Raw genomic sequence first — 18392 nt, forward strand, 5'->3', positions numbered from 1 at the left:
AGATGCTAAAATTTTACTTTTCATTTTTGAGCTTACTAAAAATGCATTCGGTATAAAGTACCAGTAGATATACTTTATAATAGCAACCTGCAATGCACCATCCAGGGTGTGTTTTCCACAAATTCACTCTGTCTCACTTTTCTCCAAAACTGCACTAAAGACAAAGCCGTCGCTGGCCATGATGTGTAATGAAACTGGATCAATTGTCGTTCGAATCTTGTTCCGTCCTGCGTATGATTTAGTATAAGATGTCAAAGAAAAATGTATGAGTTTGTAAAAGATGTGTCGACGTGACAAATACTTACGACCAGATGAAACATTTATGTACAGCCAACACTACACAATACAGTATGCTAAGGTAATATGCCCTGTGTTTTGCGTTCGTGAAGCCTTTCTGTGCCTTATTTATTAAGTAACAATAAAGATAGAAATAGTTTTGTCGGCCGATTCAAGAAAGAATTTTAGTCAATACTTCAATAATCTTAAATTTTTCTTAATAAACGTCACAAATGACAAGATATTATTTTATGTATTTCCTAAAATTAATATTTAAGCAGGCGGATTTTGTTGCGAACGGGGCCAATTCGTGCACAACAAATATATTAATTTGGGCTGTACAGATCAATTTTGCACCCCTATGCATATGAGTGGTGCACATTTCTATTTCACTTTACTGTATAGCTTTGAAAAATTGTGTAAAGGCTTTGAAAATCATGAATTTTTGTACAAAGGGTGTTCATGCAAGTATCTTTCTGAAAAGTAAGATTTCAATATTATTTCGATAAAAAGGTGTCATGGCGACCCTTTTCATTTCCTCTTTATATTTCAATGTAAGTATTTTAATGTTCCTGAATGGTATTTACTTATTTCATCGATTTTATGTGAACAAGTTGACAAGGGAAGGGCCAGCCCTAGTGCCACATGATAGCATTGAGTTTGGAGAGGGTCAACACTGATGCCACATAAAAGCATCTAGCTGGGGGTAGGCCGACACTGATGCCACATAAAAGACATGAACGAGGTTCGGGCTAACTCTAGTGCCAAATAAAATGTGACTGGAAAAAGGCTGGTGCCACATTATAGATATTGACTTGGGGTAGGAGATTCCGATGTTACCTACAATATATAGGCTGCCAGAAAGAGGCAATCAGTGTGCCTTATGAAATTAATGATTTGGCAAATTTGAACCCGCATAGAAGATGAAATGAATATGTATCACTATTACAATCCATTTTTTATTTTAGTTCACAAATATATTTCAGCAGTCCCTGCAGGTCAGTTTTCGCCACCTAAGGAATATCATTAAATCTAATTGTTTGTTCAAAAACATATATATAAGGTCGGGGCTCAATTGATATGACATACATCATGTTCAATGAATTAAAAAAACACACATTATGAATTAGAAATTAAGCGTTGATGTGCGTGAATTGACTGGCATGTTGATGCCATATTCACTTTTCCTGCACACCAAACTTCAATGGAAATGCTTATCCGGTATGCAGGATTTTTTGATGCTGCTACAAAACATATAAACGACATTATTATTCTTGAGAAAAAAATAACCTTACCATGCTGTAGGTGAAATGTCTAATAGCAAAATCAGCATACTGTTCAACTTGATCAAGTTTGACGTTACACTTTCCGTATGTAGCCCGCTCATCTGGCCAGTATTTTGAACATTTTATCTGCAATAAAACATTTGCAACTGAATTCACAGAATACATACATATATATATATATATATATATTTAGACCAATCCAACCTTTGGGTAACTTTGATGCAACCTTTGGGAGACTCGTGTCGCCCTTAGGATATGTTGTGTCGCCCAAAAGTAATTGTGTTTTTTTCTATCAATTTATTTTTTAAAATAATAAAACAATTTTGCAAACGATTTTGAACGCTTTAAAAAAGGTTCAGTCATTAAGCACTAATCAGCAGGAATACCATTTAAGGACAAATCATGAATTTCAAAAAAGTGTGTATATTTTGAAAACAACCTTTGGGATACATTTGAATTTTTATCAATAATTTTCTTGTCATAGTTATATGTTTTAGATAAGAATTCATAAATGTAAAGAACATAATATTTTTTAACAGAAAAGTTAATTGTGTTCAACTTTAAAGATTCCGAAATTCCCTCAAAAAAATATTTTCGCAATAAGCGTACGTTCCGTGTTTTCGTGTCGCCCAAAGGTTGATGTATATTCAATGCTTTGAGACTATAAGAACGACATGTACTTTTCGTTGTATTAGTTATTTTATTAAAAATGTAATAAACACAAATGACAAAAGTGCTTATTATAATGTATAATAGTTGTATTTTAAAATGTTTAATTGGACATTCGAACCAAACGTCGAGGAAGTTTCAATTTGGCCTACAGTCACTACCAAGGGTGACGGACCTGACGCAACTATTTGCGAATAACGAATGGCAATTATGGTTCGTCTCTATATTACAGAAAACCGTGTTCTATATTTATACACTGATATAAATGGGAGCAGTTCATTTCAAAACCATTTAAGGTACATATACTTACAAATACATTCGGATATGTTACTTCAGATAAAACGAATATGCTCGGAGTTGCAAGCTAAATAAAGCACGTATTATATCTTAGTTAGTAATTGAACAATTGTGACTCACAACAGTTATCTGATATTGTTTTATAATGTGCCATAATAAATGATTTTCACTGCAGTTTTATAGTTTATTCATGTAGCATATGTACACAACATGACAAAACATAAAATACAAATATTTAAGAGTTCAGTGCACATCCATTCATAAAATTGAATTACAGGAGACTAAAAATAAAACAACATATCTTGACATTGTTAATAAAGGATAAAAAACAATTAAGTCTATTCTAAAAAATTAAGATGATTAATCTTATTTACATGACTCATTTAAGCTAAGAAAAAGCTAAAAGGATTATCACTTAATTACTTTTACAAAGCATTGAATCGGAATTCAAGTATATTAAAACAGGTTTTGGTGGTTAATTTAACAATATCTGTATTGCAGAGTAAAAATATACACTGATGTACCTGCACGTATTATTTTATCATGCGAACTGTTATGTTTGTCTTGAAGCCTACGAAATCTGTGATTATATATATATACAAAAGCTGTCATCTTTTAATGCTACTTAACTGGTCTGGATCTACACAAACATTAATCAAATCATTTGTCCCGGAAGCAATTAATTTGGCATATAGTGGTGTTTGGAATGTCTATAAACACATTATCACTTTATTTTTATTTTAAACTGAACATTTCTGTTACCTTTGTATATAACTGGACCATAAAAGCATAAATTTGACAAGTTGAGGGATTTCAGTTTGGCGCTATGTCATTTTTTATATAAAACGCTAAGCCGATAAAGTGGAAAAATCTTATTTTGCTTAGAAAAAATCTTAAAAGAGTAGGCAGGCCAATTTTGTGGTGCTGTTTTATAGACACCATTGAAAGTTACAAGGAGAACTTAACTTGGTCAAATTATTCCAATGCATGAGGAAACAATGGCTCTTAAGAAGATTGCGGCTAACCATTTGATGGAAATGGCTATTTCTGCCTTTTAAGAAAACACCACAGGTGCTAATACTCATTCTTTAAGTGTTTAAGATATCATTGACAAACTTTCAGTGTTGTGTTGCATACAGCCTGAAATTGAACTATAGGGATTTTGAAGTCTGTTTAAATTGCAAAAAAAATATATGCAACGACTGTTTTGAAGAGAAAAGCCAGGTTAGTGTTTATATGAAACATATACTAAAACCAATTGTGGTCTTGGACCAAATTTATATACTTTACACAAAGGTGACTTCATTTGTTAGTGTGATAGCCTCTCCATCTGTGTCAATTTGAACAAATTGACCCTTGTGTATTACTTCAGTTTGGTGTTAATCTGTTTCAGATCGGGATCCATCACTTCAGTACCGTATTTATCAGTAACGCAGGATACCAGATTGGCATCTGGGATTGATCTCTTCAGTACTGTATTCACCAGTAACGTTTTATCCAGGATACCAAAGTGGCATCAGGAATTGATCTCTTCAGTACTGTATTCACCAGTTACGTTTTATCCAGGATACCAGAGTCGCATCAGGGATTGATCTCTTCAGTACCGTATTCACAAGTAACGTTTTATCCAGGATACCAGAGTCGCATCAGGGATTGATCACTTCAGTACTGTATTCAGCAGTAACGTTTTCTCTAGGATACCAGAGTCGCATCAGGGATTGATCTATTCAGTACTGTATTCAGCAGTAACGTTAGAGTCGCATCAGGGATTGATCTCTTCAGTACTGTATTCAGCAGTAACGTTTTATCCAGGATACCAAAGTGGCATCAGGAATTTATCTCTTCAGTACTGTATTCAGCAGTAACGTTTTATCCAGGATACCAGAGTCGCATCAGGGATTGATCTATTCAGTACTGTATTCAGCAGTAACGTTTTATCCAGGATACCAGAGTAACATCAGGGATTGATCACTTCAGTACTGTATTCAGCAGTAACGTTTTATCCAGGATACCAAAGTGGCATCAGGAATTGATCTCTTCAGTACTGTGTTCACCAGTTACGTTTTATCTAGGATACCAGAGTGGCATCAGGAATTGATCTCTTCAGTACTGTACTCACCAGTTACGTTTTATCTAGGATACCAGAGTGGCATCAGGGATTGATCTCTTCAGTACCGTATTCACAAGTAACGTTTTATCCAGGATACCAGAGTCGCATCAGGGGTTGATCACTTCAGTACTGTATTCAGCAGTAACGTTTTATCTAGGATACCAGAGTGGCATCAGGGATTGATCTATTCAGTACCGTATTCACCAGTAACGTTTTATCTAGGATACCAGAGTGACATCAGGGATTGATCACTTCAGTACTATATTCAGCAGTAACGTTTTATCTAGGATACCAGAGTGGCATCAGGGATTGATCTATTCAGTACCGTATTCACCAGTAACGTTTTATCCAGGATACCAGAGTCGCATTAGGGATTGATCACTTCAGTACTGTATTCAGCAGTAACGTTTTATCCAGGATACCAGAGTTGGCATATGGGACCGATCACTTCAGTACCCTAGTATACCAGAGTGCATATATTGGATCTGGGATTGATGACTTCAGTACCGTCATCAAAAACATTTAAACTAAGAGACAAGAATTGCATATGCTTCTCAAAGTGTTCTCAAAAGAGCATCATAAACTCTAATAAGTATCTTTTTGATTTTGATTTACAAGTGAAAGTGGTTAAATTTTATGGAAAAACTTCATTTAAACACTAGTGTTGTTTTTTTGAAAGTGTTTGTAGAATATCTTTCTTATCATATTATAAATTATTGAAATTGTTTTAAACATCTTGCAAAAAAGTTATTTGTCAGTATTGTAGAATTACCTTTCATGTTTTTGTACCATATGATGGCATATCTTCTTTAGCTAAAAACCAGGTCCTGATTCCATTATATTTCCAATTTTCAGTGATATACATGTATGTTAAATTTGTATAGCACCAAACACAAGTTATTGGATATTCATTTTTGAGTCGTATAAAGTAATGTGAAAGCGCTCCATATATAATTCTGGAACTAACTTTGTTAGCCCAGGCACAGATTCAGCCCTGGGCTTTAGGGCTGAAGCCCCCCCCCCCAGGTGGGCTCAAAGATATGCTTAGGGGAGGGCTGGTCTTTTTCATTCTTTATTTGTTGACAAATGCAGGGCTGATTTGTCCATTTACTCGCAGAGTATTCCCTTATCACTGGATCAATACATCATGGTTTATTTCAGTCATCTGGTCAGTAGGCCACTAATCCCTTGCCAGGGGAGGGGGCAATTAACTTTGTCTAGAATACCATGCGTTGTTAAAATTAAAACTAAGCCTAGTACGTTCTGAACAATTAAGTGTATTTGCAAAGGATATAGTTTTAAACTGAATGAGCTAATGTAAGTACAATTATAGTACATTCTTGTTCTGATTATGTTGGGAACTGTTAAACTGCTATATTGTGAATATATTACAAGTTTACATATATATGTTGTAAACTTGTAATATATTCACATATATATATTTATATACAAATTGTACCTTCGGGATACATTGCGTGTATGAACAAACCCTTGTCCACCTAGTGTCAACCAAAGGTTGTACGGTATTTGTTACCGTAAGGCTGATTATGAGATTTATGTTTTATAGTGTAACTTGCCCGGCTACTTCAGTCGGTAAAGCGGTCTGATTGTCGCGGGACATCTTGTTCGAATTATAGAGGTGAATTCAATAAATATCGGTTAGCTGAGCACTTAAGCCGCATTGACGACGTTCAACGGCCAGTTTGGTAACCAATTTGTATGAAGTTATGTTTAAATCCTTTCGATTGTTATTTGAGTGTCTTTTAACTTAATTTTTACAACGATTTGGATGAAAGTTATATAAACTATTGTTCGCACAATGCTGTGCGATAGTGTGGTCTTATGTGGTGGGAAAATCGGAGAACCCACATCTCCAATGACCACAGTCCAAGTAAACAGGCGTCTAAGTAGGGATTCGAAGCATGATGGCCTTGATGTGAGGTGTGTGCGCTAGCCAGTACACTTACAAACAACTGTCCTCGAATTTGGCAAACTTAAAATATTCAGATTAATTTCCTGACCTATAACGCTTTATTGTTGCCTTAAAGGATATACAGTGAATGTTGGTGTTTTAAGAGAGAATGGTTTTATGCATCTTTCTATAGCTGGCTTTGTATATGGCTGAAAGACCGCACTGCCATGTAAAAGACAGTTTGTCACATTATTTGTGTATGTGTTGTATTTCTAAGACGTACCTTACTTTGACTTGTCATACACCAATGACATATCTGAATCAATAGGTTGAAAAAATAAAAAAATAGGCGGCAATAAAAACGTATGTACATGAAATAATAAGTTTGAAAGTGAAATTCTGATTTTATTTTCAGGGAAAGGAGCGTTCATATAAAATTAGTTTAAGCGGCATTCGACACCCATTGATTTTGTTTTACTTCTACAGGATTGCTGAGAACATGAAACTTACAAAGGTCATTTTCATGCAACAAAATAGAGTAAATAATACTAATATTAAGATAATTTTGCCAAGCATTTTATAGCATTTAATTTATTATCATAAATCTGTGAGCATTTAAGATCTTAACTAGACGATATTGACTTTGCAGAGTTTATGTTGAAAATGTTGAATGTTGAGTGAATACCGTACTGTTAGAAATATATTAGAAAAATAATTTGTTAAAAATGTTTTACGAATCTCACACGACATTGGTACATTTTGCAGGGTTCTGCATATGGTAATATGACCTAAAAATGAATTTTATGCTAATATTAAATTCCTCCTATATGTTTTAGAGCTTTTGAAGATTGAAAATGAGACTGACTCCTATATAAAAATCAAACTGGTAGATACAAAACACATCGTATATTAAAGACTCTGGCTCGCATATTTATAGTGAAAATGTGTCTTTGATATGCATTTATATTTAACAAAATAGCTATCGTAGAATATGATTTGAACTCTTATAACGGTCGAAAATTTTTAAACAAAAGTAAAACATATTTGATCTTCATGACACGCGACCTCACGCTCATCGGGACGAAAAGTTAACGTATGTTTACTAAAAATCATTATTTGTTGCAACATTTTAATGTCTTTGTCGGGTGTAAGTGTCTGAATCATTGATATTGAAGAGGTTGTTTTCCACTTAAACAGAATAGAATATTTCTTTTAATTTCAATATCTTGACATATGTTGTTCCTTTTTTCAATTTGCAGTTCTTTAGACATTTACTTCAGATTTATTCACCAAAGTTTGACTTTGACCTTGCTATTACCATTTGAAATCAATGAGAAATTGCGATTTTTGTGCTTTTTATGCCCCTAGTTTGGCGACATATAGATTTGCACGTTTCTGTACGTACGGATGTCCTACAAATTTTGTGACTAGCACAACATCAACAGTTATATGTATTCACTTAAATCTTTGTTTTCACATACCTTGGTGTAAGAACATGAACCCGTCTGTATTTAATACACAAACGTGTAGGTTCAGTCAAAATCAGTTATATCAATAGTATTCATTTTGACATTTAACCTGCAAGTGTGTCCATGCCCTCTGACGTACAAATCTGGGTCTTATGTGCTACAGACTTCATAGCGAGCTTTCATACTTGGTAAATATATGGTTCAGACGGCCGCACTTACACACACACACTGAACCACGCATGCACATACACGGAACCGCCAGTGTGACCATTATGCAGAAATTACAGCAAGCGAGCTCGACAAAAACCATCACAAACTCACTTAATCATTATCATTACTTAACATGACACTGACACTGGAATGTTATGTCCAATTTTACGAACTTTCGGATTTTCATTAATGTATATATTGTAAACATCGGTTGATAACATTTTTTAGAAACTTGCTATTATAACGCTGATAGTGTTTTCCCCGAACGTGAACAGGATGCACAGTTGCTATTGAAATTAATGCAGTTTAAATAAGGTTTTCAAATTCAAGCTGAAATCAGGGCATATGAGTATTCAATATGTTTTTAAATATATATATAAATGGACTTAATGTTGGAAAGACGTTTGAAGATGGACTCAAACTCCGAAAAAATGATGTACCACAATTAATACAAATATTCGTATTTTCCTAAAGGTTGAATAATTATAGAAAACAATGAATCTTATGGAGGATACCGTGCTTAATTTGAAAGAAAGGTGCATTAAACACGGTAATTCTACCTTATGAGACGATAGTTGATCACTCTTAATCTTTTTGTAGTCACCAGTCATATAATATTTATGCGTTTCCAGCTATTTAATACACATTCCGTAAATGCATTATTGAGCAAGAAGTTAAAGATTAATCACTCAAAATTCATGTTTGTTATACATGTGTATGGATTATTTTGAATAATAGTGTCACTTTAAAGATGCACTTTTACCAAAAATAAGATTGAACACATTAAATACAATTGTTTAAATATACCAAAAAGGATGAAAGGTTGAATAACTATAGAAAACAATGAATCTTATGGAAGATGCCGTGCTTAATTTGAATTAAAGGTGCATTAAACACGGTAATTCTACCTTATGAGACGATAGTTGATCACTTTAATCTTTTTGGGTAGTATTTGGACTTGCGTCTTTAATCTTCTATACATACGACATTGTCGTTACAATGTCCCATGAGAAGGGCCTAAGCAAGTGTTGCTAAAAATGGATGCCCAAACCATTTGGTAATTTCTGTTTATTGGTGTATATGTTCATATGTTATATGTGTATGTTAAAACACAATACAAATGCTCAAACTGTGGGGTGATTTCCATAGGCTGCATGTTGGCAGGCCCGAGAGTCTTGGCCCTATGTTTTTAAAAACATATTTTCAATGCCTGGAATATCCTCGAACCCAGGGATTTTGAATTTTCTACTGTAAATTGGGGATTAAGTATGTGATTCCCCCCACCACGCAAAACAAAACAACAACAACAACAACACTTTGTAGGTGCAAGTTATTGACTATCTTTTTTGTTATATGCACATGTAGGCTTTCCACGAGTATAAACATACTGAATACTTAATTTTAGCAATGGAAGCATATTGATAAGCAAAGGCACTCTGCATTATGCGTGTATGAGACGATTCAGAACTGCGTCGTTACACTTTCCCAATAATCACTAGGAAAAGAAGGGAATTTCCCAAATTTCAGAAAATTTCTAATTCTTCCGTGAGGATTACTTTTCAACCATTTGTGGGAATTATTCTGAAAGGATTGTTTAATAATTTATAGTGCTCCTATAAACAATGTTGTTCAAGTGGTCAAGCGAAATGTTAGATGCTTTCACCACAGGGACAGCAAGAAAAGGATGAACACATTGCGGATATATCATAGGTCTGCGATTAACGCAGGAATAACGAAGGAGTACATTTCATATGTAATGCAAAGTTTGTAAATTAACAAGAAAATCACATTTTCACAGGAAATGTAGCTAGGTTTTGTGAAATGTTATGTACCGTTCTTAACACATGTCTAACAGAACCCGTTTTGCACAGGTGGTCCAACATGCTTTTTATGATAACTTGCACAAAAGCGCATCAATAAAAATATCAGAGGAAGCAGCGGTGTTTAATAGTTTACAACCTATATCAACTTGTATAAGGTATTGCATACATCGCTCCATATCGGCCAGTGTATGAATATATTTCAATAGTCATCTGAAATACACTCTAAATGCTGTAACAGAATCTCGTTAAAAATCAGAGGTTGTAGATATATTCAGTTGCTAGTACAAGTTGAAGGGAAGCCCAAAACTTGTTTCCGACAAAACTTTAAAAAAGAACAGCTACAAATGACAGCAATGCGGCATTACGAGGGCCTAACTTTAAAATCTTCAATACATACGGCATTATTATTACAATGTCGCACAGACACGCTTAAACTATTGATGCTATAAATGAAAGCCCAACACATTTTGTGTGATATTTGGTTAGGCTTATTTTTAATTTGTTTGTTAAAAAATAGAAATTAAAACAAATTAAAAAAGTGATTTCCGATAGGCCCGGGTGATAGTATTTTCCCTATTTTTTTCAGGAAGGAATTTCGCTGCCTGGAACATCTCCGACCCCAGGTAATTATACTTCCTTGCTCGATGTTATTTTGGGATTTGGTGTGGCTTACCGTATCTTGTAGGGGCAAATAATTATTGATTATCCTACTGTTATATATACACTTTACTTCTTCACGATTAAGATTTTGTGGAATCATTTAAACATTATTCTTTATGATAAATTGTACTGAAGTTTATCAGCGTTTAATATAAAACAACTTACCTTTTTGACTATAATTAGATTTGTTCGCCCAAATCAGTTAAACAATATACTGTACTTAAACCAACGACAAAGCAATGCAAGATGCACAACAACTAATTTATAATTATTGACTTAATCTCACTCTAGGGGCATTATATTATTAAATTGGTTTAGTTTTGTATTTAATACTTACAAGGAAATACAACTCATCAGGGCATATTGTATTGTTACTAATTATAGACGAAAACCAAGATTCAGTATTATTCTCCCTTTGCATAATAAATACTTAATGCCCTGTGCCTTGCGCGAAAATGAGGTAATAAAAGATATGCTTTGATGAAGAATAAAGGAACGTTGTTCATATTAAACACAGTGTTTTGCTCATGTTTCTCATGGCATCAAACTGTATTGATTATCGTACTGTTATACATAAAATGGTTTGTATTCCACGATTAAGTAACTGTAGAATAAATGTTAGAAATAGAACCTTACTCTGAATAATAAATTGCATTTAAGTGTATCGGCGTTTAATATTATTCAATTTATCACTACTTGGATTATCTATTGGTTTGTCCAAAGCGTTCAGTATAAAAGAAGATTTCGATTTCAGTTTAACAAAATTTACTCGAGAACACAACTACAAAGCCAGATGCACAACAACTTATTTATAATTATTGACTTATTTGTTTCACTCTAAGTGCAGTATGAATTGGTTTGGTTCTGTTCTGAATAATTACAAGGAAATACAACTCATTAGGGCATATTGTTTTGTTACTAAATATAGACGGAAACCAAGATTCTGTATTATTCTCCCTTTGTATAATAAAAACATAATGCCGTGTAGCTCCTTGCGCGAAAACGAGGTAATAAAAGACATGCTTTAATGAAGAATGAAGGATTGTTGTTCATATTAAAACACAGATTTTTGCTCATGTTTCTGATGGAATCAAACTGTATTATTTTTTGAAAAGGTTATTGACAACCAATAATAGCAAAAATAACTATTAACGTAGATATCATGATATCATAATGAACTTTACACTTCAATTTTAAACAATCAAAATGAGTCATTTCTGGAGAGGAAAATGCAAACGCCTCTTAATATCAGTTTTACAATCGACGTTAAAGGGTTAGAAAAAAAGACCTGAGTAATTGTTGTTATAAATATCGTAATCTAAACGGTTGAAACAATCATCATTTACATGTTTATAACATGCCATACTTGATTAGATTATATTCAATTGTTGCAATGCCTAGCAAAGAACTTTTCAGGAAGATAAATCCAAACAACTAAAATCTGTTCATTTAGACGAGCAATATAATCGTTGTTAAAGGGTAAGAAAACCCAAACAGCTTGATTTTCCTATATATTATATTCATAACTTTTGCAACAATAACGTTTTTAGTGTTAATAAACTACCTAACATACGCTCATTGTTCATTGTATGCTATATATATATATATATAGCTTGTTAAAGTATGGTTCAACAAATGAAACAAAATTGTTGCATCAGCATTTCTTCGTACTTATGATTGAAACTTTACCACCGAGAGAAAAATCACTTTTGAATGTATTAGCAGTCGAAAGGACCAAAAGGACAAACAACTTAACAGTGCACACATACTGAAATATAAACATTGATTTTGTCCCTTAATTATCATTAAAAACAGCATCCGGATTAAGTTTGCATATCCGGAATTTTTGCAAACTTATTTTTTTTATTTTTTCACCCAATGTTTTTTTATTTTTGTATTTTTAAAATGTGTAAGGTAATACTAATAAGAGATATTTTTTGTTTCCTGAAATTTAATTTAGAAATATGTTTTTTGGGCATTTAAAGTCAACTTTTCCAATGGGAATCCCATTGGCCTTCCCATTGGAAAATGGCTTTTTCAAGCTTTTCCAATTGGAAAACTGGCTCTATTAAAATTGTGGGAGAATTTGGAACATAATTTTTAAAATTGAATTTGACTGTTTAATTAAGAATATTTTACACTCACTACATGAAAAATAATATATTCATTAAAAATGAAGAACCGATAGATTCATTTAAGGCATTTGTTTGCGAATCCTTCCCATGAGTGAATCTTTCCAATTGGAGGATTCCCACATTCAAAGTGGGAAAGTATGAACATTGGAAAATTCCAATTGGAATATTTGGTTAATGGGAATAAAGTTCAGTTTTAAAATGGGAAATTTCCAATTGGAAGGACAGGTAAGATTTTGTAATGGGAACATGTAGGAAATGGGAATAAAGAAAAAAATATTGTCATATTAAAGCATAAATTAGCAAAATGACACTTCTTACAATGTCCTTACCTGCCACCTGTCGACTTATCCATATTCCTCATCGCTGTTATACTATACAATGGTTAGCTTGACGTCTAACTATCGTATTGCTTCATTAACTCTGTATCAGATACTAGTACAATTTTTTATCCGATTGAAAAAAAGACAAACAAAAAAATCCATCTTTCATCAATGTCACAAAAACGCTGTCGTTAAGCTTGATTACAAACATCTTGCCATTTAACCGATTATTTTCAAGGTTAAAGGCAACTAAAATTTGGTCAAGAATTAGCATTAATGAAGTTCTTTGAAGTCGAAGATATAAACTTTTTTACACTTCTATCTTTGTTAAAGACCACATGATTATGTTCATATATTTACACAAATTATAAAGGAGTCGGAGAGGTGATGGAGATCTATTATATGAAAAGGCTTAATTTATGGTATTTATGGGTAAAAATAGTGAAGGAACGACTCGCCATACTGTCATTATTTCATGTACATTGTGCTATATGAAATTATTCTCGTTCACCAGAGTGATGGTGCCATGCGTTCCACATTTGATTTATCACTATCAAACCTCTTGTAAATGAGAATGTGTGAATATGGTGTTGATAAATCAATTAATGGTTTAGAAAATAAACATTTTGAATTTTGAAAAAAAGAAGCCTGAACTTGAAGAATACTGCCATTACTAATGAGATGCAATGTGCCAGGCCGCAAAAGTTTTATCAGTGAACATATTAACAGACAATTAAGATATTACATTCAAACAGGGAAAAAGTAATATGAAAACCTATCGCTGTCGCTAAAGTAATGCACCAGTCAATGGTAAGCATCCCCACCCCCAGGTCCGGTGGGACAGTCGGTGGTTTTGTGTTCGCGCCAAAATAGCGGGGAATTGGCCTTGGACCGACTGTGTAGCTCAAGGAATTTGGTCGAAGCACTAGCGGTTTAAGCGCCCGGCGTGCGCCACCTCTAAAATAATCGAAGTTTACTGTTTTCATCAATATCGGAGAAACAAAGGTAATAAAATAAGCTCATAATGCACCATTTCCGACTACATACATGAGGGAGTAACCCCAAATTCCCGTAAAACAGTTTATGCCATATACTTTCGGTTCTGAGGGAGGAGCACATATCAAAAGTTGCGCCCCTAAGTTACTACCCCTCTAACATCAATTCCTGGATCCGCACCTGCGATGTGCCATGTTTCCGCAACCTGGGAGATTTAATAAAAACACTTCTGTTTCTGGGGCTGTGATTATGAAGTTCGTAATCACTGCTTCTGCTGTAATAAACCAAGATGATACTTGACTTCTACTACTACAAGTTACCTAGATTCACGTGCATTATTTAGCACGTTATTGCTATGTGTTTCACAAGATTTATACCCTGTGTACTGCTATTATTTAGCATTCTCAAACATTTATTGTTGAATAAGATTTTAGCTGATAGCTATTTTCTATTTGTCTGAAGATGATGAAAAACATAATCTTATATATTCAACCTCAAGTCAGTTTCCTAGTCTCAATTTTGAGAGGATACAAAAAGTATTCCTGGTGGGTACAACCTTAAAGGTAAAAGACAGACACAAATACATGCATGCCATATTTTTGAGAGGCTTTGCAGTGGATTTTAGACTGAATTCCAGGGAATATTGGTCTAAAGTCCAGCGGATTTTGGTCTTAATTTCAGGGGATTTTGATATTAGACCAAGGGATTTAATGAAACTAAGCGCAATATCAACATTTATTATTTAAGACTAAATACAGAAATTTGAATGCATACTTACTTATATTTACTTAATGATCTAGAATACATACAATAAAAGAATAAATAAAATATTATGAAATTATAATCAATTGTCAATGCATATGATAAATAAATAATACATAAAAAAACAAGACAGAATTTTTACAAATTTTACTCAGCACATTTACTTATTAATTATTATAGCACTGCGCATAGTAATATACTTTTCACTTTTCATTATTAATTTATTAGGTTGGGGATTCCCCCCCCCCCCCCGGGAATATATGGCATACATAAACCAAACTTATACTCTCAACTGTTTCAAATGAACATTATTATTTATGAACTATTTTGATTCAATTAGCATTCACATTTAGTCAAGTCACCATGATCTGCATTTGAATTTTTGCTATTTGTAACATTAGACATACCTTATATACTTCATTTGTACCAAAATTAAACAAATAACGATCAGTATTACAGTGAAACTGCGTTCCCTCGAACAAGCGGTCGCTCGAGAACCGGCGTTCCGTCGAGGTCGGAGCTTGGTCCCGAACTTTTTTCCTTCTATTTTCATATAAAATATACCCACGCTGCCTCGAAACCTAATTATGTCGAGCAGTCGAGCAATATCCTCGGCCCCAAGTACACAAATCGTGCACAAAACCTTATGGCTCCCTCGAGGTCATAATTTCACACTTTTTCCCGAACGCGTGTTCCAAAATAAACAAACAATTGCCAGGTGTTAAAATTTTCGCAAGTTGTAAAAAATGCAATGACAGTTGAAAGGCAATTTGATAAGGTGTGAAAAACCGTTTATCACTGTTAACGCTTGACCGATATTAGTTGATATGGGCATTTGAGATGATAATTATGAGAAGTTAATTGTGAGAAATTTAAATGATTAATAAAAATATGAATAAAACACTACCATATCGATCCAACATCGGAATATCTGAAAAGAATTCCTTCTTGTCACTTTGCTTTGCAAAATGGCAAATGAGAAAGAACTTACAAATTGTCGAACACCTGAGCGATCTAGTGAAGGACCCATGACTGGGGGAGAGCTAGATAAAATGCACTGAAAGATATTTCATATCAAAGTGGAATATTGAAAATCGGGTCGTTCGAAACATCGGTTCCCTCGAGGTTTTGGCTCGGTCCCCAGCGACCTCGAGCGATCGCAGTTTTACTGTATAAGATAGCACAATTTGAAAAAAAGAGAAAACAAGAGGGCCAAATGGCCCTGAATCGCTCACCTGTCATATATTATTGCACATTGGTGTGATAAGAAATCTGGATGGTTCAAAGTAGTTAAGGTTTTTTAGAAGTCTGGGTCATTTTTTACCCCAATGCCAAAGTTTGGACAATAAAGGTAGAGGTCCACTTAATGATGTATTATGCCAAATAGCTCTAGTCCTTGTGAATTCGGAGATAATTTTTTTTAATGCTTCTATTTTATACAAATATTGAAAACCTAAGCCTATGAACACGGGGCGTGGCCAATTTTGACCCCAGGGCTAAAGTTTGAACAATCTTAATAGTGGTCCAATAAACGATGCTTCATACCAAATATTTAAGGCCTTCGCCTTTTGGTTTCGGAGAAGAAGATTTTTTAAGTTTTCATCATATACACATATAAGGAAACCCATGACCGCCCGGGTGGGGCCATTTTTTGACACCAGGGTCAAAGATTGAACAATATTGGTACAAGTCAACTAGATGATATATCACGCCAAATATCTAAGCTCTTGTCACTCCTTGATTTTACGTATATGTATATTTGTTATTAATTGTTGTATGTGGCCCATATTGAAAATTGGTATGTGTACTAAATATGTTATCCAGTTTGAATTAAGACGTTACTTGTCTTTGTGAGTTCGGAGAAGATTTTTTAAGTTTTCACTAGATAACTAATATAGAGAAAACCCATCAGCCCGGGGGTGTGGCCAATTTTGACCCCAGGGCCATAATTTGAACAAATTTTGTAGAGGTCCACAAGACGATGAATCATGCCAAATATCTAAGCTCTAAGCCATGTAAGTTCAGAGGAGATGATTTTTGAAGTTTTCACTATAAACATATAGAGAAAACCCATGACCCCCCAAGGGGGCGGTGTCAATTTTGACCCCAAGGCCATAATTTGAACAATCTTTGTAGAGGTCCACTAGACGATGAATCATGCCAAATATCTAAGCTCTAGTCCAAGTAAGTGCAATGGAGAAGATTTTTGAAGTTTTAACTATAAACATATAGAGAATACCCTAACCCCCCGGGGCGGGGCCAATTTTGACCCCAAGGCCATAATTTGAACAATCTTTGTAAAGGTCAACTAGACGATGAATCATGCCAAATATCTAAGCTCTAGTCCAAGTAAGTTAAGAGGAGAAGATTTTTGAAGTTTTAACTATAAACATATCAAGTATACCCATGACCCCCCGGGGCGGGGCCAATTTTGACCCCAAGGCCATAATTTGAACAATATTTGTAGAGGTCTACTAGACGATGAATCATGACAAATATCTAAGCTCTAGTCCAAGTAAGTTCAAAGGAGAAGATTTTTGAAGTTTTCACTATAAACATAAAGAGAAAACCCATGACCCCCCGGGGCGGGGCCAATTTTGACCCCAAGGCCATAATTTGAACAATCTTTGTAAAGGTCCACTAGACGATGAATCATGACAAATATCTAAGCTCTAGTCCAAGTAAGTTCAGAGGAGAAGATTTTTGAAGTTTTAACTATAAACATATAGAGAATACCCATGACCCCCCGGGGCGGGGCCAATTTTGACCCCAGGGCCATAATTTGAACAAACTTTGTAGAGGTCCACTAGATGATGAATCATGCCAAATATCTAAGCTCTAGTCCAAGTAAGTTCAAAGGAGAAGATTTTTGAAGTTTTCACTATAAACATATAGAGAAAACCCATGACCCCCCGGGGCGGGGCCAATTTTGACCCCAAGGCCATAATTTGAACAATCTTTGTAAAGGTCCACTAGACAATGAATCATGCCAAATATCTAAGCTCTAGTCCAAGTAAGTTCAGAGGAGAAGATTTTTGAAGTTTTAACTATAAACATATAGAGAATACCCATGACCCCCCGGGGCGGGGCCAATTTTGACCCCAAGGCCATAATTTGAACAAACTTTGTAGAGGTCCACTAGACGATGAATCATGACAAATATCTAAGCTCTAGTCCAAGTAAGTTCAGAGGAGAAGATTTTTGAAGTTTTAACTATAAACATATAGAGAATACCCATGACCCCCCGGGGCGGGGCCAATTTTGACCCCAGGGCCATAATTTGAACAAACTTTGTAGAGGTCCACTAGATGATGAATCATGCCAAATATCTAAGCTCTAGTCCAAGTAAGTTCAAAGGAGAAGATTTTTGAAGTTTTCACTATAAACATATAGAGAAAACCCATGACCCCCCGGGGCGGGGCCAATTTTCACCCCAAGGCCATAATTTGAACAATATTTGTAAAGGT

The 18392-nt window shown here is 34.5% G+C and overlaps 2 protein-coding genes across 3 annotated transcripts in view; one reads left to right on the forward strand and one right to left on the reverse strand.

Annotated features, from left to right (window-relative positions):
- LOC128235887 (receptor-type tyrosine-protein phosphatase epsilon-like) overlaps positions 1-13191 on the reverse strand; it is a 14990-nt gene extending 1799 nt beyond the window's left edge. Inside the window, exons 1-3 of the mRNA XM_052950673.1 lie at positions 13177-13191; positions 1572-1688; positions 88-227 (exon numbers count right to left, since the gene is read on the reverse strand). Of these exons, the coding sequence (XP_052806633.1) occupies positions 88-227; positions 1572-1574 (143 nt within the window). The 5' untranslated portion in view covers positions 1575-1688; positions 13177-13191. The remainder of the gene's footprint in view (positions 1-87; positions 228-1571; positions 1689-13176) is intronic.
- LOC128234635 (hemicentin-2-like) overlaps positions 9787-18392 on the forward strand; it is an 84703-nt gene continuing 76097 nt past the window's right edge. For both annotated transcript variants that reach the window (XM_052948993.1, XM_052948995.1), the window contains exons 1-2: positions 9787-9982; positions 10639-10675. In XM_052948993.1, coding sequence (XP_052804953.1) covers positions 9914-9982; positions 10639-10675 — 106 coding nt within the window. In that variant the 5' untranslated portion in view covers positions 9787-9913. The remainder of the gene's footprint in view (positions 9983-10638; positions 10676-18392) is intronic.

This window comes from Mya arenaria, chromosome 5, assembly GCF_026914265.1.
Source record: "Mya arenaria isolate MELC-2E11 chromosome 5, ASM2691426v1".
NCBI classification, from domain to species: Eukaryota; Metazoa; Mollusca; class Bivalvia; order Myida; family Myidae; genus Mya; species Mya arenaria.